The 25,368-nt window shown below is 44.3% G+C and overlaps 1 protein-coding gene and 2 long non-coding RNA genes across 4 annotated transcripts in view; 2 read left to right on the forward strand and 1 right to left on the reverse strand.

Annotated features, from left to right (window-relative positions):
• LOC308472850 lies at positions 1-395 on the reverse strand. Its single transcript, XR_013983773.1, has 2 exons — positions 280-395; positions 1-193 (listed from the first exon to the last, which is right to left on the reverse strand). It is a non-coding gene; the product is annotated as an uncharacterized lncRNA (long non-coding RNA).
• LOC308472852 overlaps positions 1-25,368 on the forward strand; it is a 360,690-nt gene that overhangs the window by 294,962 nt on the left and 40,360 nt on the right. The window lies entirely within an intron of this gene.
• On the forward strand, positions 187-24,626 carry TRIB2 (tribbles pseudokinase 2). The gene is made up of 3 exons (XM_080998051.1): positions 187-1,109; positions 7,157-7,449; positions 22,028-24,626. The coding sequence occupies exons 1-3, from the start codon at positions 840-842 to the stop codon at positions 22,494-22,496; spliced, it is 1,032 nt and encodes a 343-aa protein (XP_080854177.1). The 5' UTR covers positions 187-839; the 3' UTR covers positions 22,497-24,626.

Consider the following 25,368-nt stretch of genomic DNA (forward strand, 5'->3'; position numbering starts at 1 on the left):
TTTCTATTTTTCTCTGTGTGTATTTGTATATACATATATATATATTTATATATATATTATATTTTTCATCTTTTTGTTGTTGTTGGAGCTCCTTGCTGACCCTCTGAAGTTAAATGCTCCCTCGTTGTGGTTTGGGTTTTTTTTTTCATATCTGGATAGTCCTTGCTATCAGGGAAAAAGCTTCAGACGCCATCTACAGTTAAATCGTAGGGAAAAAAATTGATTGGGGGAAAAAAAGAAGGGGGGGACCCAGTCGTCTGGCTGGTTGCTGCACGTTACCTGAACTTAACACTTTTCCAGCCGTGCGAGGATTTTGCAGGAGCGCAGAGGAAGCCAAATACTAATACCGATTCTCACCTCTCTCCGTTCTCGACTTGTTCATTCCATTGTTATTTCTTTAAAAAACAACAACACCACAGTTGCATTTCCTGAGAGGCCACGTTTTTGCAAAGACTCACGCTTTGGCTTTGTTTGTGTTACTTTGTTCTCTTGCGCAAAAGCTCCCCGACGTGCCGGGCTTCTCCGGGAGAGGGGAATCCTTCGGCTTGGCCACCGGCTCTCCAGTTTCCGCACCCCCTACCTCCTGTTTCCTCTCTCGGCGACATAAACTGGACACTAACCCCACGGAAACCTGCCCTCCGAAATCCCCCTCTTTTCTTCCGACGACAGCACAAAGGCATCGTTGCGGCCGGCCTGATCTTCACAATAAACCCCCTTCTCCAAAACGGTAGTGTGTGTGTGTGCGCGCGCTCTGCTGCTGCTCGCTCCCGCCTGCATCTGTGCGTGTTGTGTGATTTTTGGGGGGACCTTTTTTTGGAGGGCTTGCTCTCTCCATCCCCATGAACATACAAAGGTCAACCCCAATCACAATCGCACGCTATGGAAGACCTCGGAATAAAACCCAGGATTTTGAAGAGCTCTCTTCTGTAAGGCCCACCGAGTCCAGCCAGAGTTTCAGCCCCAACCTCGGCTCACCCAGCCCGCCAGAGACTCCCAACTTGCCGCATTGCGTTTCTTGCATCGGGAAATACTTACTGCTGGAGCCTCTGGAAGGAGATCACATTTTTCGAGCCGTGCATCTGCACAGCGAGGAGGAGCTGGTTTGCAAGGTAACAACTTTCCTGCCTCTCTTCTCTTCTCCCACCCCCTGGGATTTTAATTTTTTTTTTAAGCCTTTCTCTGTCTAGCGAGTTTATTTTTAGAAAGTACTCAGGAGTGGGCGCTGTGTGTGCTGGGGGCGGCGGCAAACCATTGATTTAAGCACAGGGAGAAGTTTAATTAAAACAAACAGGGAGAGAAAAAATCCTTGCATAATTTAAACGGCTCTCAGCAACTTTCCAGACAATGGCCACGTTATAACGGTGGCCTGGAGCCAAAGACTTGGGGAGGGGAGGAGGAGGGGAGTTAGGCTCTGAAGGCCACATAGGTGGAAGTACGTATAATCTAATTTCCCTCCTCTCTTTCCTTTCTGACTTCCCAAAAGGGAATCCCTTGCTAATTTTCAACCGGTCCTCCGAGGATATTTCACTTCCCTTGGGTGGTGCTGGATGCAAACTTGGCAAGTTGGCAGCTTTGCCTCTGTGTAAGACTGCAGACCTGTGTAGGCTTACTTGGGAGGAAGCCTGATTCCTCAGAGAGGGAGTTTTACTTGCAAGGCGACATGTGTGGGATTGGAATGTGGATCCGAGTTCTTTTTTTAAAATAAATGCACACGAGCACCAAGCCTCCTTGCCATGGATTGTTTGCAAACACAATCGCCCACGTTTCAGCAGGAAACAATAATAATAATAAATCCTTGCACACTTGCATGCTTATTTTGTTAGAAGGCCATGCAGAAAACAACAACAGGGCTCAGACTTGGTAGGTTGCTGGCTTCTCCGGTCTCTTCAGCTCCCCAGTGAAGGTAAACTGTGGAGAAAGGAAGTCCACATGCTTCTCCTATGGAGGGAAGTGGCGTCCATTCACTCAGAGGCGATACTATTTCCTTTGTTCCTAAACTGCTGTGGTTACTCTTTCTTTCACTCTCCCTGGTGCCCTCTTGGAGCTCTGCTCCTGGAGCAGCCCCTGGAAAGGCTGTGTGGGAAGATTGCCACACTACACCACCTTTGTAATTACAGAATATTTTCCCCAAAATGTGTATTTTTATGGGATTGAGAACAAAACCCAAACAAGCTGCAATCCTAGTGTTGAATCGGTAGGCTGTGATATAGACACATGGACTACCCTTTAAATAATCCAAGCTTTTTGGTCACTGTAGACCAGGTGGATGTTTTTATTTAGATTCATATGTGGCGACAAAATTAAACTGCAGCCCCTGGTTCGTCGCAAAGAGCTCTCTGTTCAGGGCAGTAAAAAATGTACTGGCCACCCGTGAGTCATGACCCTTAAATCTTAATAAAGATTGTGCAGTTTATACCTGATTATGGAAAGTAGAGCCTCTCTGACCTTGCAAGGACTTCCACTGCACAAGGAACCAGAAAGTGGAGCGATGGTGCAGATCATTTAAAATGCATGCATTAGTTTGTCCAAAATAGATGCAAATCAAAATATTATCAGCCTCTTGTGGGAGGAGCAGATGAAAGCCAAAGAATGAGCAGCTGAAATGCAAAGAATGACATCTTTATGAAGATGCACAAATCTCGCAAGGCTGCCTTATCTGTTTGAAGATTTTCAGGAGCTAGTAACTTCTTTTTACACATCTAGTAGTTAAATTCGATCCAAAACCACCTGTGATTGTGTTCTAAAGGTATAGGAAACTACTGTGCTACAGAAGCAGAAGTCCTGTATGAAAGAGCATCTTTGTCCATTATAATGTCTTTGAGCTTCAGGATGGGGAAGTGTTAGGAATTTTCATGTTTTGAGGACACTGGCAACCATTTTTCGTAACTGAATGCCTCCCTAAAAAAAACAAAAACATTTCAGTTCCCCTCGCTTGCAAAATTGTAACCCTTCATGTTTGCCTTTAAAAAACAAAACAAAATCTGCCTCTTTGGCTGCTCCTGAAAAAATAGTGCCCTTGCATATACAGCTAATAATAATAATAATCAACCGACTTGTCTAAGTAAAAACAGGCTTGTGGATTTCCCCCCCTGCCCCACCCCCATTAAGAGCCAGATAACAAAGGGGGGCTGATGAGGCTTAATTTAATTTGGCTGGAACCCCCTGAGTATGCAAAATGCCATTCTAGAATCCAAATGAGCTCTTTTTTTTACACTCGCTGCTGGAAAGAGCTAAACTGGACTACCTATAAAGTCACATGTCCTGACTTTGCATTATAAAGAACAACAAAGATAAGCTTTGGGGGAGCCAGTCAAAATGACATTTTTTTTTTAAAAAAAATGGCTCTTAGGGGGAAATTTGGCTGTTAAGGAGAAACGTTTTCCTTGCATGAGGGCCACATGTTTTTATAGTACTTAGAAGGTGGTCATGGCTGCAATCCTGATCCTGGTTACCTAGGAGTCAGCCTCATTGGATTCAGCAGGACTTCAGAGTAGACAAATAATATCATGCAGACGATGTGCTGCAATATTTCACAAGGAGACTGCAGTTGTGGTGGGAATGTATATCTGTTCCCACAGCTTCTGGTATCATTGATGGGTTCCCCTGAAAGGAAGACATCTGGAGGAGACAAAAACAAACACCACCTGCAGTGGTCTTCCCTTTTACAGATATGTAGTTAAGCGGTCAACAGGCCCAAGTAAAAGATCTTTTCTCTTTCCACGCGTCAGGAATAACAGGAAGAGCTGTGGCGAATGCAGTTCATGGAATTGCCGAAGCTTGCACTTATTTATAGAAACTTGCTAGAGAGTTTCTCAACCTGCTGCAATCCTCTGCATGTTTACCTAGGAGCAAGACCCATTGAATTGGGTGAGACTTAGTTCTGAATGGACATGCATAGGATGTTGCTAGTAGGTATCTCAAAGGCAAGTGCTGTTCCGCTTCAGAGCATTACAGAAGATAATGGCTTCAAGACAGGTTTTGCGTGCCTTAAATTAATTTCTGAATTGCTAAGCTACAAGCTATAGAAAGAGCAAGTGGTGAGCCACAGTCATTTATCCTTACGTTGCGCAATATGGTTGGCCTGCGTTCTTCAGCATTAATCTGACTTTGTAACTTCCTGACCTTCATTACCAAGGGACAAATGCATCAGAATCTCGCAGCCTTTGCGAATAATGAAAGCCTTTGTGTCACGCACTGGTTATGCCTTCTTACTGCAGTGCACCCGTTATTCTCAATGAAACGTTCCCATTGCCTGGAATCCAAATGTCTCAAGCACTGATTCATTCATAATCGCTGGATTAGTGGAACATTTTTTTTATATCTATATTTGAGTTTCCCAGCATGCTTGGCGATTCCTTGCCATTTCATTCACGAGAACACAAGGTGGATGTGCTTGCAAGGTTAGAGAGCCACTCGTGCTGCTTAAAAAAGATGCACTAAAAATCTCCATAAGGCAAATACAAGTTTGCAAGTCCATTAGAACATTTCCCTAGTCTTATGGGTAGGGAACTCGCAACCCGGGGGCTCAACCCCAAAGTGACGTCTCACATGTTTGCCATCATTGCGTTTGCACCTAAGCTTCCCTGTTGCACATCTCCCAGAATTTTCTCCTATGCAAGCCATCACAAGCGAAGGGCTATCCATTTTGCCTCATCTTACAACCGCCCGCCCTGTCACCGTGTGAACAGCAACCGAAACCTTGTGTTTTCTGTTGCTTAGCAACGGAAACACAGCAGAGTCCTTCCCTCGTTTTTTTAGCATTTCAGACACAACTCTGAGACGTCACCAAAGGCCTCTTTAACTCCTTCCTTTTGTGAAACAGCAAGGGAGGTGTTTTCTGTATCTCCGCTCCAAATTCCTATGTGGCGGTCAACCTTGGGTGCTTTGCTGTTGTTGGACTACAACGCCTATCCTCCTCAGCCACCTTAGCCAATTGTCATGGAAGATGGGAAGTGTAGCCCAAGAACTGTTGGGAACCTAGGGTTGAAGAGCAGGTGGATAGACAAGGAGTGGGGAATGGGATAGACTCTGCCAACCTCTGTTGGTGCTTGGGGATGGAAGAGGCCATTGCCTGCATATTGGAGAGGGGAGGAAGGAATTTGAGAGCCTTCAGCTTCCATATGAGTTGCAGACCATGGCACTATTTGTGTTGCCCAACAAGAATTTTGACTTCCCTCATTCCTTCCACTGCCAGAGAATAGAATCATAGAATTGTAGAGTCAGAAGGGACCCTGAGGACCTTCTAGTGCAACGCCCTGCGATGCAGGAATACACAGCTGCCCCATCAGGGAATCGAACCTGCAACCTCAGGTGCATTATCAGCACCATGTTCTTTAACTGACCGAGCTATCCAGGCTGTGGAAAAGGAAGGTGGTGTGTAGAAATGGGAAACAAGGCTGTGCCCTCCAGAACTACAACTTTCGCCAACCCCAGGCAGCATGGCCAGTGGTCAGGCATGATGGGAATTGAAGTCTGAAGGGCACCATGTTGACTTACCCCTCTGATAACCAGAAGAAGGCGGTGATAGTAGCACAACTTGGTTTGCAAGATGGGTGGGTAAGGGGGAACCTGTGGTCCTCCAGGTGTTGCTAGATTACAATTCCCATAATTTTTGACCATTTAGACCATGGTGGCTGGGGCTGATGGGAAATGGAGTCCAACAATGTATGGTGCCTCAACCCTGGTTTTTTAAAAAATAAAATGGGAATACAGAGGTAAGGGGGAAACTGGGAGACAACTGAGAGTGCAATTATCACATATAAGAAGAGAAAGGTGAATTATGTCAGTAACCAATTTGTGTGAATGGTAAAAATGTTAATAAATACGGAGCCAGTGTGGTATAGTAGCAAGATTGTTGGACTAGGGCCTGGGAGGCAAGGGTTCAAATCCTCTCTTGGCCTTGAAAGCTCACTGGGTAACCTTGGACCGATCACTGCCTCTCAGCCTAACCTACCTTGCAGGATTCTTGGGATTAAATGAGGAGTGGGAGAACTATGGTTGCCACCTTGAGCTCCTTGGGAGGAAAAAAGAAAAAGCTGGGATGTAAATGCATAGAACCATAGCATTGAGGAGTTGGAAGGGACCCCGAGGGTCATCTAGTCCAACCCCCTGCAATGCAGGAATCACAGCTAAATGAGTGTCTGGGTGCTGGATCCATTGGTGATATGGGTGGACGGACAGATTGGACAGCCCCTCAGAGGCAATGCATAAAAGCAAAACAAGAGTGGGGGAACCCTAAATGTTTTGAAGCGTGATACAGTGGTACCTCGGGTTACATACGCTTCAGGTTACAGACTCCGCTAACCCAGAAATAGTACCTTGGGTTTAGAACTTTGCTTCAAGATGAGAACAGAAATCGTGCTCCGGTGGTGCGGCAGCAGCAGGAGGCCCCATTAGCTAAAGTGGTGCTTCAGGTTAAGAACAGTTTCAGGTTAAGAACGGACCTCCAGAACGAATTAAGTACTTAACCCGAGGTACCACTATACAGTGGAACCTTGGGTTGCAAACGTGATCTGTGCAGGAGGCACGTTCACAACCTGCAGCGCCGTATCTGCGCACACGTGTGATGCGATTCAGCTCTTCTGCGCACGCGTGAGCGCCGAAACCCAGAAGTAACCCATTCTGGTACTTCCGGGTTCGGCGCAGTCCGTAACCTGAAAACATGCAACCCGCAGTGTTCCCAACCCGAGGTATGACTGTACTTCCCTCCCCTCCCCTTTGCTGTAACTTTATTGGCCATCCAGAATCAGAATTTTCATAGATTCTGAGCTATCGTCGAATTTTTTTGATGCTTTTGTTTGCAAAGAACCGGATGTTCCTTTTTAAAACAAGCCTATTTATGTTTCTCCCCTCTTATCAGCCAGGAAATTAGGCCATTCACTTTCCTTTCTCTCGCGGATATAATTTACATAGGCCGGCCGGTTGGAGTGTGTGTTGGGGTGAAAACCCTCGTTTAGTTTTCGTAAGGAAGAAAGCACATCCAGACTGCTTAGGGCATAGTCTGCTGAAACACAAGCGCCAGTTTGCAATTTGGACATCTTTGCTTTTGTAATATGCAGAGGGGTTTTTATTAGTTTTCAAATCGGTGTGCCTTTGCTACAGCCTGTTTCCTTTCTATCTCTAACCCTTTTGTTTTTATTGCCAATTGCGTCTCTAGGTGTTTGATATCGGCTGCTACCAAGAGTTGCTTGCGCCCTGCTTCTGCCTGCCCCCTCACGACAACATCAACCAAATCACTGAAATCATTCTCGGGGAGACGAAAGCCTATGTGTTCTTTGAGAGGAGCTATGGGGACATGCATTCCTTTGTTCGTACCTGCAAGAAGCTGAAGGAGGAGGAAGCAGCCAAGCTGTTCTATCAGATAGCGTCTGCTGTGGCGCACTGTCACGACGGCGGGCTGGTGCTGCGAGATCTCAAGCTGCGGAAATTCATCTTCAAGGATGAAGAAAGGTAAGGGATTTCTCTCCCTTCCTCCCGGCCCTTTGGAATCCACCAAGGAGTGTGTCAGGGATGCAGATTTGAAAGGGGTTGTTTTCTGAAGGCTTGTACTGATAGCCCCATATGGAAGTAGAGGAAACATTCCTGCCAGTTTTGATGGAAGATCTAGGAGAGCAGGTGGTGGTTATACCACCTTGTTTCCTTCTGGTCCCTGGGGTGAAGCCACCACCGCCATGTAGCTGAAGCTGAAGCTAAGCAGGTCTAGGATGGGAGACCTCGTGAGAATCTGTATGGCGATGAGTTACATGAAAGAAACATGGGATTAAGATGTAATGAAATTACACGCATGCATATATACATACACATACACGCGCGCGCGCACACACACACTCTCTTAAACTAGAATCTGTACAAGTTAACTTGTGATTTTCCTCTTAAAACCAAAGTTAATACTCCTTCTGTACACAAACACACACATTCACAATCTGCACTCACAAACATATCTTTTGAACTGTGGGTTTCTATTTTCCATTCATTTGATTCCTGGGAAAAAGTGGGTTGTTGTTTTTTGGCAGTTACTGTGAGAGATTGCTTTGTCGTAGAAAAGCGACAGATGGGTTTATAAGAGAAATAAAAAGAAGAAGGGATGAATAAAGCGTGTACCACCCCGAACCCCAACCCCACCCCGGTTTGGCGACTGCTTAATCTATATTCTGCTTTTTGGAGCAATAAGCCCTTGTTGCCAGGGTGTTGTAAACCCCAACCTACCCTACCCACTGAAAAGTTTGGCCGGGATTCACTTCTGCCTTATGGAGAATCTTGCACCAAGTGGCTCAAAGGGCTGTCTCTGTTGATTACTGGTGGGAACATGGAGACTAGAGGCAAAGAGTGTGCCTTTTCATTCAGGTAAAAATGTGTGAATCACCTAACAGACCTTTTACTGGTCTGTAAAGCAGGACAGGTGTCGCTGCTTCTTTTCTAAGCGGGGCAAGCATGGGGACGTCTGGGTTGTTTTAGTACACTCTTACACGAGTGTTTGGTTCCGGGGGTCCACTCGTAAAACCCAAAAATGTGCAAAGCCAGGAACCCTCGGAACTGCCACCCACCGGAACTGCAAGGTGTGGGGAGCTGCTTACCTGACTTTGGGCTGCTTACCTGCTTCCTCCCCAAAGCTGAGTAAGGCTGCAATAATAGCTGTGTAAGGGTGGGTGGAAATAAATAAATGAAGAGGGGGTTCCCTCCTCTTTCCATTCATTTATTTCCTCCTCACCTGCAAAAAGCTGTGATCATGTAAGTAAAAGAAGCATAAGATGTGAGTTACCTGTGTGATGTTTGTTGTTTTCTCTCTTTTTTAAGCATTTTGTGGAGATTTCACTTTTGGAGCAGAGGTTCTAAAACACACACACACACACACACACACAAACACACACACACGTTTTCAATGCATTAAGCTTGACTTGAAGGGACCTTTTGTAATTCTTTGTTAATGTAATGAATTAACACATGTTAAGCTGGTTTCTTAAGCTTGCTAATAATATCCATGGAGGTAAGGAGACTGGAGGAGGCAGTGGAAGGGGAAAAAAAACATGTTGCCTGTGTGATGTCCCGTAAATACAGCAGAATTCTTAGATGTTTGGGATGACTGGATAAGGCAAAGGGGTGTTTTACCTTTCCATCTTGGCACCATAAGCAAGCAAGCAAGCAAGAGTGAGTGTCTGCTAATCAGTGTGTTTGGGGCTGCTGATGATTAGAATTCCTTTCCTGTGCTTATCAGTTTTCTAGGGTACTTACATCACGTAAGGTAAATGCCATGGCTGGAGTTGACAGGCACAACAGGGAATGGTGCTAGAACAATGAGGACCAGAAACAAAAAGTTGCTCAGTCTTCAGGGTGACCTGCAAAACACTTTTTTAAAAAGAGTTAGAATTTTTTTCTGCATTACTTGAAACCTCCTTAGCATGTTTCATAAAATCTTCTTCAAATGCGAAGCGTGAAACAGTACATTCCTGAAACCGCAATAATTGGTATCTACAAAGAAAAAACTGGCCAGTGTGTTTGACTGACTGGTGAGAGTGTTCAGCTTTCCTTTCCTTTGCCATCGCTGGATGAATGTTAAAAATGCTCTCACACTTTTTGACTGTTTCCCCGCCTACCAAGGAAACCAGGAAAGCTTTTAAGAGTAGACAGAACATTTGCCTGTTGTGTTATACAGACACACACACACACACACTATGCACGCACCTGTGCTAACACAGGCAAGTCTTTCTCCTTTGTTTCCCATTTTCCAAATACTGGCAAAATGCCCAATTCCTAGCTGGCAATATGGATTTGGCAGAATAAAATTGGTGGTGGTTGGTGATAGGAAATGTTAACTGCAAACTCGATTAGTTGGACCGCCTTCTCAAGCTGTGATGTTCAAGTTCCTCAGCATAATTCCTGGGTGACGTGGAAGGAACTTTTGATTGTATTCAAAGTACTATTGATTTAGAACTCAAACATCTATAAATATATTTTTGGGGGGGGGGGGGGATATTTTGTGTTTCTGCTGTCAGGCAACAGTATTTGTTGCCAGGTTCTGTAAATTGATGCAGCTTGAATGGAGTGTTGTTAGAGAGGAAGGGAAAAGACATTGCTTGGTAAAGGTAAAGGACCCCTGGACGGTTAAGTCCGGTCAGATTTGACCATGAGGTTGAGGCGCTCATCTCGCTTTCAGGCCGAGGGCGCTGGCGTTTGTCCCCAGATGGCTTTTCCAGGTCATGTGGCCAGCATGACTAAACCGCTTCTGGCGCAATGGGACACCATGACAGAAGCCAGAGCACACAGAAACTCCATTTACCTTCCCACCACAGTGGTACCTATTTATGTACTCGCACTAGTGTGCTTTCAAACTGCTAGGCTGGCAGGAGCTGGGACAGAGCAATGGTAGCTCTCCCTGTCACACAGATTCGAACTGCTGACCTTACGATCAGGAAGCCCAAGAGGCTCGATGGTTTAGACCACAGTGCCACCTGCGTCCCCCCCCCAATTGCTTGTAATGTGTTGGTTTCTCCCCCCGCCCCCACCCCTGGGCCTACAATAGAGTAACTGGGGTCTTGGTTGGAATGAGAAGGATTTTGAATGCAGTTCCCTGTGTTTCCCTGTAGTGGAACATAGAACTTAATTTAACTGAGGTGGCTAAGATCAGTTGATTGCAGCTACTTTCATGCAACGGCTGTGGTGTCTTTTTCCTTGCACACCTTGTCACAACTATGAATTTGGGAAGCCTGGTTGGGGCATGTGCCCAAAAGCCTGAACTGGAATACTTACGTGGAAACAAAAAAAACCCCTTCCATTTAAACACACACACACACCCATTTTCGTCCAATGAGTCTTTTAGGTCAGTGTGTGTAGAGAGCATGCTCCCTTTTGTGACTGCCATTTGGTTTGCTTTCCCTGTTATTACACATTCCTTATTTCCTTTCTATACGCCTGTGATCTTGTATTCTCATGGTTGCTTGTTAGCAGTACTTTGTCTGCCTTGATTCTCCCTAGTTCTTAGCTGTTGTGTGGCTCTGGGGCACTGTTATCAACTGCTGCTGCCCACCTCAGTACAGATGCTCTAATCTGACAGTGCAGTTATGTGTGTCCTTGACTCTGATGGTATAGTGGTTAAGAGCAGTGGACTCGTAATCTGGTGAACCAGGTTTGATTCCCCATTCCTCCATGTGCAGCTGCTGGGTGACCTTGAGCTAGTCCCACTTCTTTGAAGTCTCTCAGCCTCACTCACCTCACAGAGTGGTTGTTGTGGGGGAGGAAGGAAAAGGAGATTGTTAGCAGCTTTGAGACTCCTTAGGGTAGTGATAAAGCAGGATATCAAATCCAAACTCTTCTTCTTCTTCATTAGTTGCCTTGCAAATGCATCCTTGTGCAGGTGCTTAGGTTATCGAACAGGATGCTCATAGACTCTCCTTGTACAAGTGTATACTGTAAATTGTGATCCTTAATTCTTGGAGGTGCAGTTCCCCAGCTTTACATTTTCTGCGCTATGGGTAAGACTTTGAGTGCTTACCTGAATGGAAGCTTCAATAGGCTGCTATGCCACAAATGTGTTCTAGATGCTTTGAGTCATTCCGCTGTTTGTTGGGAACTGCCGGAGAAGCCAATGGGCTGTGCATACAACTTTGCCTACAAAATTGTGTGCTTGAAATGGCAACACCTAGATCTCTTGTGTGGATGGAGTTGTCGGAGCAAAATGGATGCAAATAATTTGATGTCGGGGCCAAAGCACAAAGGCATGGTCCCGTCTATCTTTCAAGTCTGTTGAGAAGGATCGATCTGTGGGTCTTGCATGAAATAACTTTTATGCTCTTTTAAATTATAAGAGTCTAGAGCTAAAACACTGCCTAGGTACAGAGCTTGCTTTGAGTGATAGATTTATTTTTCTTGCCAGCAAATTATTAATGTTTGCAGGGTATTAAATCTTCAATTATATTCAAATATTAGCTGTCACAATATTTGACACTGAAAAAGTTTGTGCTCGTTAATCAGTCTTGTTAACAAGGTTGGAATCATTTTTAAAATATTGAGACTTAAGGCATTCTGTTTACTTCTGAATTTCCTTGCATAAAAGAGATTTGTCTCTAGTTGAGAGTTGAGAAAGAACCTGACTTGCCTTTGCGTCCCAATAGTTTAAAAAGCCAGTGTGGTACATGAATGCCTACTAGGTCTGTATGTAGCTATGTTGGTCTGTATACTTTGGTTATCTAATCCCACCTGCTTACCTTGTTTAGCTAGGATTTGCATTACAACCAAAATCTGCAAAGGCCAGAGTCAGTCCTAGCAAGACCTAAGCTGATCAATTAGCATATCACTGTAGCAGCGGCATAGGAGTTCCTTCCTCATGGGCACAGTCATGCCTAGATGGAATAGTAGTGTAGGTATGATTGCTTCCTATGCCCCTTGTACCTGGACCTCCAGGGAAGACAGCAGCCAGACACAACTGGCTTGCAGGAAAGTAGGTATTGTGCCACTGGGGCACATAGGAAGTGACCTTGTAACAAGTCATACCATTGGTCCATCTAGTGGTGCATTGTCTGCACTGGACTGGCAGCAAGTTTCCAGGCAGGATTCCAGGCAGGGGACAGTCCCACCTGGGGGACTGAACCTGGGATGCTCTCCCACTGCCCTTCTCTTAGGAGCTGGACCTAAGTCTTAGCCCTGTGGAACGCCCTCCCACCAGATGTCAAAAGAGAAGAACAACTACCAGACTTTTAGAAGACATATGAAGGCAGCCCTGTTTAGGGAAGCTTTTAATGTTTAATAGACTATTGTATTTTAATATTTTGTTGGAAGCCGCCCAGAGTGGCTGGGGAAACCCAGTCAGATGGGCGGGGTATAAATAATAAATTATTATTATTATTATTACTACTACTACTACTACTACTAATGGGGTATGCACAGTCCTACTGCATTGCTTTCTAGTTATACCTTCCAGTAGATGCTTGGGTAGATCATTTCAGGTTTTCGCTCTGCTCTGTTTTGTTTTGTTTTGTTTTATTTAACAATTCAGCGAAAGGAAACTCAGCCCACAAAAATGTGACCAGAGACACAAGCTGTTACATTCCTTACCGGTTGCCAAGTAGTAAGATTTCTCAGAGCAATGAATGACTCTGGTTTTTTAACCGCCTGTCACCCTTTATTGCAGCCAGCTGATTTACAGTGATTTACAGTTGGAGCTAGTAACCTTTTGAGCAATGCTTTGGGTAAAGGGGGGGGGGGGAAGAGCCATGGAGGAATTATGGGAGGCCCCTGTTTTAAGATGCTTCTTAAGGCTGAGCTTATGAATTTATTGGTTCCGGAACGATCACAACATCGGTGATGGGTTTCTGCAGTCATGCTAGGTCACAAAATGCTTTGCAGCTTTCGTAGCATGCTTCATCTCAGAAACCCTGTGTGGTAGGCTGTTGCTTTTTCCACTTGAGGAACTGAGGCTGTAGAGTTTGGGATTTGACAGACTCCTGGTTGCAGAGGTTCTGGGGTAGGAGTCCCATACTTTTTTCCACACTGAATTTGTCCTAGTTGTCAACATCAGGTGGCAGCACTGATCTGTTAAGGGTCGGCCCAACACAGACAGGACTGAGCATATATTCCAGATTCTTAGATCAGGGTAGCAGATGTGCTGCTCTCCAGAGCTTGTTGGACTAAAATTTCCATCATCGTTGACCATTGGACCCTTGCTAGCTTGGCCCGATGTGGTCTGACAATATCTGAGACCCACCATGTTGGGTATCCCTGCCTTAGATGCCAATTTCCAGGGATCTGTGCACCAAGCTACACGTTGCACTTAATGTATAGTGTACCAGGATGTCTCCCATTTTTAATTTTAGTTAATTGCAAGTGCAAACAGGGATGGGAATATTTCGTGGGATCACAGCAGGAGAACAAGTTTATCGAAGTCTCTGACAGCCCAGATTGGAGGTTGGTTTTGAGCTGGAATTGTGTATGTGGGGTATCAACCAGAATGGTATTTTGCTGAATTTCCCCCCAATAGGCTTTGCCACCTGCACCCAATTTTGCTGCTCCCTGATCATACCAGCACTCTTTGCCTGGTTTGTGGGTCTGGCTGACTCAGCGTAGGAAAGGAAATTCACCATTTGGAAGACCAGCCAAAAGCATGCTTAGAGCTTGGATAGAGTGTTAGAGGAGGGGAAAATAAAGATCTGCATTTAGTTTTAAATTGAATTGCATCCTTTTACGGCTATGTCATATGCAACCCATCCTCTGCAAGACGACGTCAGTTGGTTTTATGATACTGCAGATCTCGCCGGTAAAAATTGAGTGGTGTTCCATTTTCCTTTGTATTCCGGATTCTTTCCTTTATCCACTTTGATATCTGTGCCATTCCCTCTTGCTTTCTTGTGCAACTCTCCCCCCTTGAGGTGCACACATGCTGAGAAGCCATGTTTATGTAACTATGGAGGATGATAGTCCTCATTAACTCAGAACCGAGAAGAAAGTCACAAGGTCAAATGAAGGGTCATCTTTGCTGTGGCAGGTGAAAGAAGAGATCAGTTTTCATCCCAGAAGCACCCCGCTTTTTTCTCATGATTTTGGAACTTGTCCATGTGTAGAAAGACTGTGGGAGGGGTTTTTTGTTTGTATTTTCGTCCTCTTTGGGCAATAACTCTCATTTGTCAAATAACAGAAAGGGACTAGTTATGCAACTTCCTTAGGCATCAGAGTTTAGACTACTCTTTTTGGATTTCAACATCTACTCGTGGATCATTATTATTCGCTTATATTGTGTAACAAAAGGTTCAGCAGTGGAGTTGATCATCCTGATGAATGTTGGTGCTTGGAATCTCGAGACATGGTACATGTAAGGGTTTGAGAAATCAAGTCTTGCATCTGCTCCTGAATTTTTACTCCCTCTTTCCAAAGTGCCACATCACCAAAGACCCAGCAGGTCTATAGGGCTGTGAATGCACATAGTGGCAAGGATGTTGTAGTTCCATGCTCTGGAACTCGATGTGATTCCATATACCCCTTGTGACCTGCTCCGATTGACTCCTTTGTTTGAATCCTGCCCTCCCATTGTGATGACCCCCACTGACTTGCTTTGGGGTTTGTAAAGTCATGTTGCTTCCTTCTGAAAACATAACGTTTCACCACCCCCTGGTGGGGTCCCAGCCATGAAGCACCATCAGATCCTGACTAACTTCAGCTCCAGGGTTGAAGGGACCTGTGGTTCTCCCAATGTGTTGTTGGACCACAGTTCCCCTCATCCTTGACCATGCTGACGGGGGTTGATGGGAGGTGGAATCCAACAACATCTAAAGAGCTGCAAGTTCTCAACCCATCCTGTTCCTTCCTTATCGTGCCAGCAGGGTCACCGTGTTGTCTCCTTAGCCCTGGCAGAGACTCAAGGCATAGGCTCTTTCCAGATCAAGTGTATTGTTCTGCTTGCACGGTTACCCACTACTAGTGTTGCATAGTGCTCTGCCAGAATGCTGGGTGAGTGGAGCGATGACATTGTGCTCAGTGGGTTTCATTTCAAGGATAGGATTTCCCTGTGCATCAGAATCTCTTTTGTAACCCTCGGATTCATCAGGGAAGAATAATGTGAACCACTGTAGAGGGGGGAAATGTGTAGGACATGCTGATTGTTTGCCAGAAACGGATGCTAACTCAGGAGTTTACTTTGAAGGTCCTTCTGGAAAAGGCTTAATTGATCAGGTTTTGTTACATTGCAAAAGGGCCAAGTCTGAATGTACTCAAGTAATGAATGGCATATTGATAAGAAATTCAGAATGGTATTGTTTTTCATGGGCTTCCCTGACGGTTTCTATGGGGACAAAGACGCATTTCCCGTCTGAGTGCTATTTGCTGCCCTCTGATTGCACTTCTGTGGTTTCATTCACCAGTAATGGGAAAGCATTCACAGGCAGAATAGCTTCCCCTTTTTAAATAGCAATGATTCAAGCTTGCTTTTTTTTTTTTTTTTAAGCATTAGACTAATGCAGGGTTCTGTCAGTGATCTGAGAGCTGCATAATGCTGTCTGCCCAAGTGCCTCTTCTATCTCCTCTTCCGAACTGAAATGATATACTCTAATTACACTGGCTCTGACAGAAGGCTTTGCATTATATAGTAAGTTTTATAAAGCGGATCTTATTTAGCTGTGTGGAAGCCCCTATTTATCTAACTAATTTCAGTGCAACCATTCCCATGGCTAGAGGAAACAGAAAAACAATTGGTTCACAGGATGTCTTTAAAAATGGAAGCTCGGGTTAGGAGAATATATTTTTTTTGCGTTCCGACTCTAAATCTAGATTCTAATCTAAAACGTGATGCTGGCAACTTGCTGCTTGAAATATCCATTGGAGTTTTGTGTCCGTTCTGCCTGTGGCACTTTGTTTAGCAGCTGGGTTCAGAAAAGAGCATTGCAGGTGATGCCATAAATATAACCCTGGTCATAAATGTAACCCTGGTCACTGCTGTCTGCGCCTACCCTGGATGCATGACACAATGTGGCTTATTCTTTATACATTGCAGATAATTTGGAAATGATGTGTTTCTCTCTCTCTCTCCCTCCCTCCCCCCCCCCCCCCATTTTCTGCCATGTGCTAGAGGCAAAGAACCACCCTCTGGCATTCACTTCTGCAGACTTGGGAGAGAGGTGACAATTCATTGTCCTGGGCTTTCCTACTTCCTTGCAGGTAGTCTCTCTTTCCCTGCATTTGAGATTGTGATGCCAAGCCAACCAAAATTATGGACAATACTGCAGTTCCTAATCATAATGTGTCATGCTTTTGTTTCTCTTACTCTTCGGATGCACTAGGGTAGCAATTGTCTATGCTAAATAATTTTAGGGTTCTTGTACTTTCCCCGTAATCAGTTTTATGAACAAATGAAGCCTCTCTCTCTGTGTGTGTGTGTGTAAAAAGCTACCCAGACATTGATCCACGGTGTATTTGCTCTGGTCCAATCCATTCAGCAGGATGAAAGCATGGCTCCTCCTCCTCCTGCTTTTTTCTTTATCCTGCGAGAGATTATAGTGGAACATGCAGATAAAGGCCAGCTGTTGTTCAGTGGCCTGGTTTAAACAAAATCTGCTTTGCTGTGACAGCAGGTCCTTGATTCTTCAGTACAGTATAGAAAAGGTTGGTGTGCGCGTGTGCTGAGAATCAAATGAAGCCAAGATTGGTATTCCAGTCTTTGTGGCAGGAGTCAGACATGTAACGAAAGGACACCCTTTTGTTCAGAAAAAAACCGGAGTCCATTAAGCAACAGATATCTCCGGAAGGGAGACGAGAGTTGAGGTGGGGAGGGTTCCTGACCCTCCAGTGTCAGATTTTCTGCTAAAGAATAAACAGAAGAATAGAGAGAGAGACATGGGAAGTGCATAAATCCTTTGGAAAGGTAACCAAGGCAAGGACAAAAAGCACTCTGCTTTCTGGTTTCTTATCTGTGGCAGTTATGGGCATTGCATGTTGACTGACACAGCAGCAGAGATAATTGAGGGAAAGCAGGGTTGACAAAAGGGTGGGGATGATGATTACATAAATTGCCAGGAGATGAACAGAATAAAGCAAATACCCTGTATGCATATTCAGCATGACACACGCTTAAGTTAACAGGGTGTACAAAGGAAAGGCAGCTTCTATATTCTTCAGAATTTCTGTGTTTTCTAATTTTCATTCTGGAGATCCAAACCAACCAACCCTCCTATGTTGATAAAAGATCTGTTGCTGGGGTGGATCTGTCTATGATAAAGCTGGTATCACTTGGTGGTGGGGATTTCACATATGCTGAACTTGTGCTAGAACTGTATGGGAACGTCCTTCGTGGGGACTGGGAAACAAATAGGCTTCCACAGGTCTCAGGCATAGAGAAGAAGTATAACTCAGTGATACAGCACAGGACCTTTCCCCCCGCCCCCTCAGATTGTACGTGAGATATAAATGGTACATGCTTCTGAGAAAATCACCTCAAGTGTCATTGTTTTTTATTCAGCGTTCGAAATTCGCCATGTGCCAGGCACATTTTGCACCTGGTTATCAACCATTTTGTGACCAAGTGCCAAGATGGCGCCTGACGTCTCCCACCATCTGGAGGTGCATGTTTTCACACATCAGCAACATATCCCGTAGTATTCTATCCATTGTATTTAATCAGCACAATCAGAAATAATTTCAGGAAATGAAAGGTTGTGTTGAAAAATACAACTTTCAAGCCGTCTGGCCCCAAAATGGCAAACAGGTGTTCCTTTTTGGCGACTGTAACCCTGGTTTAAGGAGCCATTTGGCGCCTAGCTTATATATCTGAGTTTCTAGCTCTATTTGTTTGCTTGTTATTTGCATCTGTAAACCTCCCCATATCAAGGAAGATCTCAGGGAGGAGAGCATACATAATAAAAAGCATAAAGCAATTAATTTAAGCATCGTTAAAATCACATTAGATCAATAAAAACTATCCGGAACAATTCAGCTGCAGCATCTGAAATGGTCATATTCACTCCCAAAGCTCCGCCAAATGCCTCTGTAAGCAGATGTGTCCTAAGCTGTTATCTGCAAAACAATCAGTGAGGGAGGCTGACTTAAAAGAGAAGCTGCGAGCAAGTTTTTAAGTATGCCTTGATTAAGAATTGGAAGGGTCAAGGCTATATGCTTCAGATCTTGCTTGCCTCCGGTTGTTCATCCTTCGGGCAAGAAGTGCCTGACTGCAGCTAAAGAGATAGTGGCTGTGCCCCGTAATAGTTTATTTCTGTGTTTGTTCCCGGGTTTCACTTAAAGCTGGTCTGTGTGTTGCCCATTTGGAAATGGGTGTGTGTGCAGCACTCTGGCAGCACCTCCGTTGTACATCGAGCAAAATGTGCAACTCAACGTGCGGCTACAGCTGCGCTTACGTTGGCCTGGATTTCTGCAAACCTTCCACCTATTTTTGGAAGCGGACAAACAATGGAAATAGGCCATATATCTCACATTGTGTGTTCCTGGGTAACACACACACACACAGGTTAGGTGTCTGTTGTGCACGTAGTATTTCTAGATCGTAAACGTGAACCGGCCCTCCAAGAGAGACAAAGCAATCAAGGGCAGCTTTTGCTGGTGCTTTTTAAAAAGCAAACAGTTGTTTCTGGAAGCAGACAAATTATATAAGAATGGCATGGAAGTGAAAGCAAAGTACAGTGGTACCTTTGGTTATGAACTTAATTCGTTCCGGAGGTCCATTCTTAACTTGAAACTGTTCTTAACCTGAGGTACCACTTTAGCTAATGGGGCCTGCCCCGCCGCCGCCACACTATTTCTGTTCTCATCCTGAGGTAATGTTCTCAACCCGAGGTACTACATCCGGGTTAGCGGAGTCTGTAACCCAAAGTGTTTGTAACCCAAGGTGTTTGTAACCCGAGGTACCACTGTAATGATTATGATTATTTATGAAAGGAGTCCAGGATTATTTATGAAATGTAAGAAGGGCCCTGATGGATCCAGGGTTAACAATATACCAATATATCACGATGCCTGAAATAAGGATGGAACTACGCAGAGGCATTGTCTAGCTTCACGGTTTCCCCCTCATGTTACGTTTGCTTCATGTTGTGCGTTTTCAGGTTGCATCCTGCGGTGACCTGGAAGTACCGGAAAGGGTTACTTCCGGGTTTTGCCGCATGTGCAGACGTGCAAAATGACGGATCCTGTTCGCAACCAGAGGTACCACTGTATCATGATTCATGATATATTGCCAGGTCAAAAATTATGAAACCGATATCACAATATGGACTTCAAATCAGTTTGGGTCAATATATCACCCAGCCCCACTTTATGCTCAACATGGCACCTGGGATTTAGTTCTCAATGATGTGGCATAATTTTTGTTTGGGCTTTATGAACCACTTCAGATGGTTTGGTGGGCAGAGCGCTCCTCATGGGGCAATGTTCCTTCATTAATTATTTTTCATATCCTTCTACATGGGCAACTACCAGGTTAGGGAGAAAGTTTCTAGTCTAGTTGACTCAGTGGCATATGGTTTTCTATGTAGAATAAGTTTTGTTTAATGAATAAGAATTCAATCACACAAGCCCCATCTGAAGTGGTATATTCCAGACACAGGTTTATCACAGCAATTCAACATCAGCAATGCAAGGTTTGGACAACATCAGCAATGCAAGGTTTTCCAAATACTGTTTTGTCGCATTCCCACACTGCTTTCTTAAATTATAAAAGATCCCCTTTGTGATTTGATAGGATAAAAAGCATATAATATGTCGCTAGGGCTTTTGAAAGCTGGTGAGTAGCATCCCTTAGCACTGGCTTTTCCAACATTTTATTATTATGGGCTAGCTGGGACATTATCAAATCAAGTTTTACTACTTCCTTATTGACACTGAGAACTGGAGGTTGACTTCCAGTGGCATGCGATGGCTGCTTTCGAGAAAGTTTTGGAATGTAGAGGATGCCCTGAGGGAGAAATCAACAATAGCTTTTTAGCCGTGGTGAAATGCTAGCTTCTGTCCTGTTAGGTAAGAGCTAGTGAATTAAAGCAATTTATTAATTACTTATCCAAAGGGTCTTTGTCAAAAGGACTTGCTGGTAAATATGGCTGGATGCTTTTAGTTTTTTTATTGGCTATCTGTTTTCTAAACTAGAACCTAACAAGCTGGTGGTAGAATACTGAGCTAAGCTCGCGGTTGTCTGTGGATATGAGTGGGTGTGGGTGAAACCTTGAGGAAAGGAAGATTCATTGAATAAATGAACCCTTTTGGGGTGCTAGATTTCTGGGAAACTTCCAGAGCTTACGAGGCTACTGCAGAGGACTGCAGAGGCCAGTTGCTATACTAAACAAACACATGACTTTGCATCACTTGTGTTCATTTTCTGTACTTAAGTGTGAGAGTCTGGTTGACTTCTAAGGCATGTCTATATACTTTTTTTCTTACACAAGTGAAAATGCTCTTGTGAGTCACCATGATCTGAAGTTACTGGGGTTTTTTTTGCCCTTGTTACTGTTTTCTTCTTTTTATTTTAGGGGTAGTCTTATAACTGTTTGAGTTAATAATAATTAAAAAATCACTTTTTGTCAATTTTTAAACAAATACCTTAAGGAAAATGAAACAAATACCTTAAACTTGAGAAATGGGGATTGTGTTTAATGGGAGAACCATGCTGTCAGGGAACTGACATCAGAGCTAGAGGTGGAGGGAAGGCTCTCAAATGATGCTGGTGAAGGGCCCAGCAGGGAGAGAGGCAGCTCAGCAGATGGGGAAGCAAATCAGCGCAACACCAGGGATAAAGGGGGGCAGATGGGGGAATCGGCGAGAGGGCTCCAGGACTCTTCACCGGACACCAGCGGGGAGAGCACGGGTCCTCCGCTACCCACGCCCTCTCTGCGCAGAAGACTTCCGCGCAGGGAGAGTAGGAGGAGACTTGGCGTCAAACAACTTTTATGTTGGAAAAGGTTTAAGAAACGCCCACTGACGGATACTGCTAGCGACTGAGGCAGCCACGAAGTGAAGGGCTGTCCAGACAGAAAGGTTTAACAAGGCAACATAGCCAGGAGAGGCGGCAACTTACGCACGAGCAACCCATACTCACTACACATGCCTTGGAGGGAAAACTTATTGGGTTATGGTTTACATTGGTATCTTTCCAGTGTAGCCTTTAGCTGTGTTTATGAAGCACTTCAAGTGTTGTTCTTTTTTTTAAAAAAAAAAGTGTAAAAAAATAATGGACATGATAGACTTTGGTTTGGCTTATGTAGTTCTCTGCAAGCTGTTGGTTTTCTAAACTAAAAACCACTGGGGTTTTGCTTTCCAACAAGTCCAATGATATGTGTGAAAGGAAACTTCTGAAATAGTCAGTGCCTATCTTAACTCCCTGGATATTCATTTGCCGGACCAGCTTCTGGCATTTTGGGAAATACCTGGGCCATTTCCCAGTGCCTGGAGAATTTCAGACGCTGATGTCCATGTACACATTATCTCCCTTGATGGGCCAAGAATTGAAAAAAAGATTGTGAGCATTCTTGAATGTCCTTTGTCTTGGCGCAACAAGGCAACTGCGTGGGTATTTGCCAGTGAGTCTAACTGTGGCCTGTCTCTTCTTGCCCTACAGGACTCGAGTAAAATTGGAGAGCCTCGAAGATGCTTACATTTTGCGAGGGAACGACGACTCCCTTTCCGATAAGCATGGATGCCCCGCCTACGTGAGCCCAGAGATCTTGAACACAAACGGCAGCTACTCTGGCAAGGCGGCCGACGTGTGGAGTCTAGGAGTCATGCTGTACACCATGCTCGTTGGACGCTACCCCTTTCATGACATTGAGCCTAGCTCTCTCTTCAGCAAGATCCGCCGCGGGCAGTTCAGCATTCCAGAGACTCTATCCCCCAAGGCGAAATGCCTTATACGTAGCATTCTGCGCCGGGAGCCCTCAGAAAGGCTGACTTCGCAGGAAATTCTGGACCACCCTTGGTTTTCTACAGATTTTAATGTGTCTAATTCAGGATATGGTGCTAAGGAAGCAACGGATCAGCTGGTGCCTGATGTCAACATGGAAGAGGACTCGGACCCGTTCTTCAACTGAGCATCGGGGACTAGTGTTTTGGGTTCTGCATGGCCAGGAAGGGACAACATGAAGGGAGTCCTTTCTGGCCGTGCAGAATTATATCTGTGTCTCAGCCTGGCTTGATAGCAAGAGAGAGAGTGAGAGAGACAACCTGGAGTTCTTTTTTTTCCTGGTTGGAGAAGGAACGCCCAATAAGTGAGCTAAGACCACAGATGTAGCATGTGGATGGTTTAGATGGGAGGAATCGTTGCTATTCAGTTAGATTGACATAGAAAATAACGGAGGCGGCAGCACACAGAGAGACTGTAGCTTCTCATCTTTATGGAGCCAAGGACACTACGCATCCCAAGTTCCAGTGCAGCCACTAATCCACTCCTGATTCCGTTTCGTTTCATGTATTTACAGTTCCCAGTAAATAGAAACTTTTGCCTCAACTTGCATCTTGGCATCGCACTGTTAGATATTTAACTTCAGCCATTATTCAGGGAAGGTACAACTAGCTATTATTTTATTCTTTGTTTTCCTGGATTATTTCCCCCCCCCCCAAAAAAATCTGATGTTTAATAGTTACAAGTGGGATTCATTTTCGGCGGGCGGGGCGGGGGGTAGTGCACAAAAAGGAACACACGAGAAGTGGGTGCTAAACCATGCCTTTTGATAGGTTGTTCTAAAGTTCACATTTCTCCTTATTTTATTTTGGGCCAGGAGGAATTAACATTTAAAATGTTCTTTTCCACGTCCCTTGAAGGGATGAAAACTCACAAGCTGTTCAGGGTTAGTTTGATTATTGTTATTATTATTGGTCAAATGGCTTTGTGGCAGGAAGCAGTTACAATTCAGACGTATTTGACTGTTTTATTAGCAAAACTGACAACAACGAAAAAGAATAATTGTCCATATTTGGGGTTATGTGTTTTTCTTCTTAACCGGGATTGAAAACACTGGCTTCCAGTATACTGCACATGAATTTTGACCACAATATTTGGGGAAGGCCACCTTTGCATCACCTAAAGAAGAAAAAGGGGGAAAGCCCTAACCCTGTAAACAAATTTTCCTCTGACACCCCTGAACATGATCAGAAGAGCTCTTTATATTTGAAGGGAAAAAGGCACCCCTACACTTACTTTGTGGAAAGGCAATGACTTGGGTTTTCTTGTTTTCGTTTTCTAAACAGGATACTGTTTTTAATTTTCTTCTCATTGATCTATTAATAAGCTGAATATTACCACGACACAGATCTGTCTTCTAAAAAGTACACGGTAATATGCACCTTTTTGTATTGTCAAGACTTATTTATTGATTAAACTGTCACAGTTGTGATGAATTAAGCCAGTACTTAATTACGGGTTGACTTGGGGGTGACATGTTACATGCTGTAGTTAACACACTTCTGTTTTGCTCTTCAGGTATTCCTGTCCCTAAATGATAATACTTTATTTTTTACTATTATTTTAGCCCGCCCACCCAACGCCACCACCTTCCTTAGAGAGCTTTCATTTTGATTTAGACTGGCAAATGATTTTTATTACTGCTTTTTATATTGCTGTATGATATTGAGGGGGTGTTGGGGTGGGTGGGGACACAAGAAAACAAACAAAACAGAGATCTCTTGGCATAAATATTTGTGTTTCCAGTACCTCAGTTGTTCTGATGTTACTGCCTGTATGCGTTTTTTGTGAAGTGGTCATGTTTTTTGGATAGGTACACGTGGACTCTGTAGTATGTAAATGTTACTTGAATTTCGTGCTTAATTATAGTTATGTGGCATGTGCGTACTTGGCATTTGACGTATGGATGCTATACACCTGCTCTTGCAGGGAAGGTTTCGATCCCACTCTCAAGTTGATAGTTCCACAGTTCCTTATCAAGAGACAAAGCTGCAGCTGACCTGCCTTGGTTCTATTTTGGTATCTTAAGAATATAAAGGAGTAATGTTTTTACACTCTGAAGATGGTGCTGTGTTGAGGGATTTCTTCTTTTTTAAAAACAAACAAAACAACAATGTTTATTATTTTATAAACTTGTAGGAGGAAAGATTGGTGATGTGCATGGTGGGATTTTACTGCCTCTGGTGCTTTGTCTTGTATTTGGTTTAATGTTTTTTGTCCTAATCTCTTCAATAAACAAAATTGTGCATATTTAACTAAATTCAACTTGTGAAGGCTTTATTATTATTATTAGTTTACTGCCCTATACACACGGGTCTCATTATTAAGCCATGTAAAGGTAAAGGTGACTGAGTCCATTCAAAGGTGACTATGGGGTTGCAGCGTTCACCTCACTTTCAGGCCGAGGGAGCCGGTGTTTGTCCACAGACAGCTTTCTGGGTCATGTGGCCAGCATGACTAAACTGCTTCTGGTGCAACGGAACACCATGATGGAAACCAGAGCACACGGAAACGCCGTTTACCTTCCTGCCACAGCAGTACCTATTTATCAGTTGCACTGGTGTGCTTTTGAATTGCTTGGTTGGCAGGACCTGGGACAGAGCAATGGGAGCTCACTCTGTCACAGGGATTTGAACCGCCAACCTTCTGATCGGCAAGCCCAAAAGGCTCAGTGGTTTAGACCACAGCGCCACCCGTGTCCCTTCTTAACCCATGGCTAGAGGCATGCAAGCACAAGATTCTGAAAACATAAAGGGGGAAGGCCCATAGGAGTAGGGCACATGTTTTGCATGCAGGAAGACCAAGATATAACCCCTGGAATCTTACAAGGACTCCTTGACTGAAGAGTCACTGCCTGCCAATGTAGACAATGGATAATCTGATTCTGGATAATGCAGCTTCCTGTGAATTTTTCTTTCTTTCAAAAAAACCCAACAATCTTAGTTCTGAAGTCAGACTTGAATACTAGACATAAAGACTTGGAATATTTGACTGAATCTGCA

This window comes from Podarcis pityusensis (genome assembly GCF_964106645.2).
Source record: "Podarcis pityusensis genome assembly, chromosome: 3".
Lineage (NCBI taxonomy): Eukaryota > Metazoa > Chordata > Lepidosauria > Squamata > Lacertidae > Podarcis > Podarcis pityusensis.

Excerpts from the sequence above, each read along its gene's own strand:
- TRIB2 (XM_080998051.1), top strand. The coding sequence starts at position 840 with ATGAACATACAAAGGTCAACCCCAATCACAATCGCACGCTATGGAAGA. Across the intron at positions 1,110-7,156 it reads AGGAGGAGCTGGTTTGCAAG|GTGTTTGATATCGGCTGCTA; the intron begins GTAACAACTTTC and ends TTGCGTCTCTAG. Across the intron at positions 7,450-22,027 it reads ATCTTCAAGGATGAAGAAAG|GACTCGAGTAAAATTGGAGA; the intron begins GTAAGGGATTTC and ends CTTGCCCTACAG.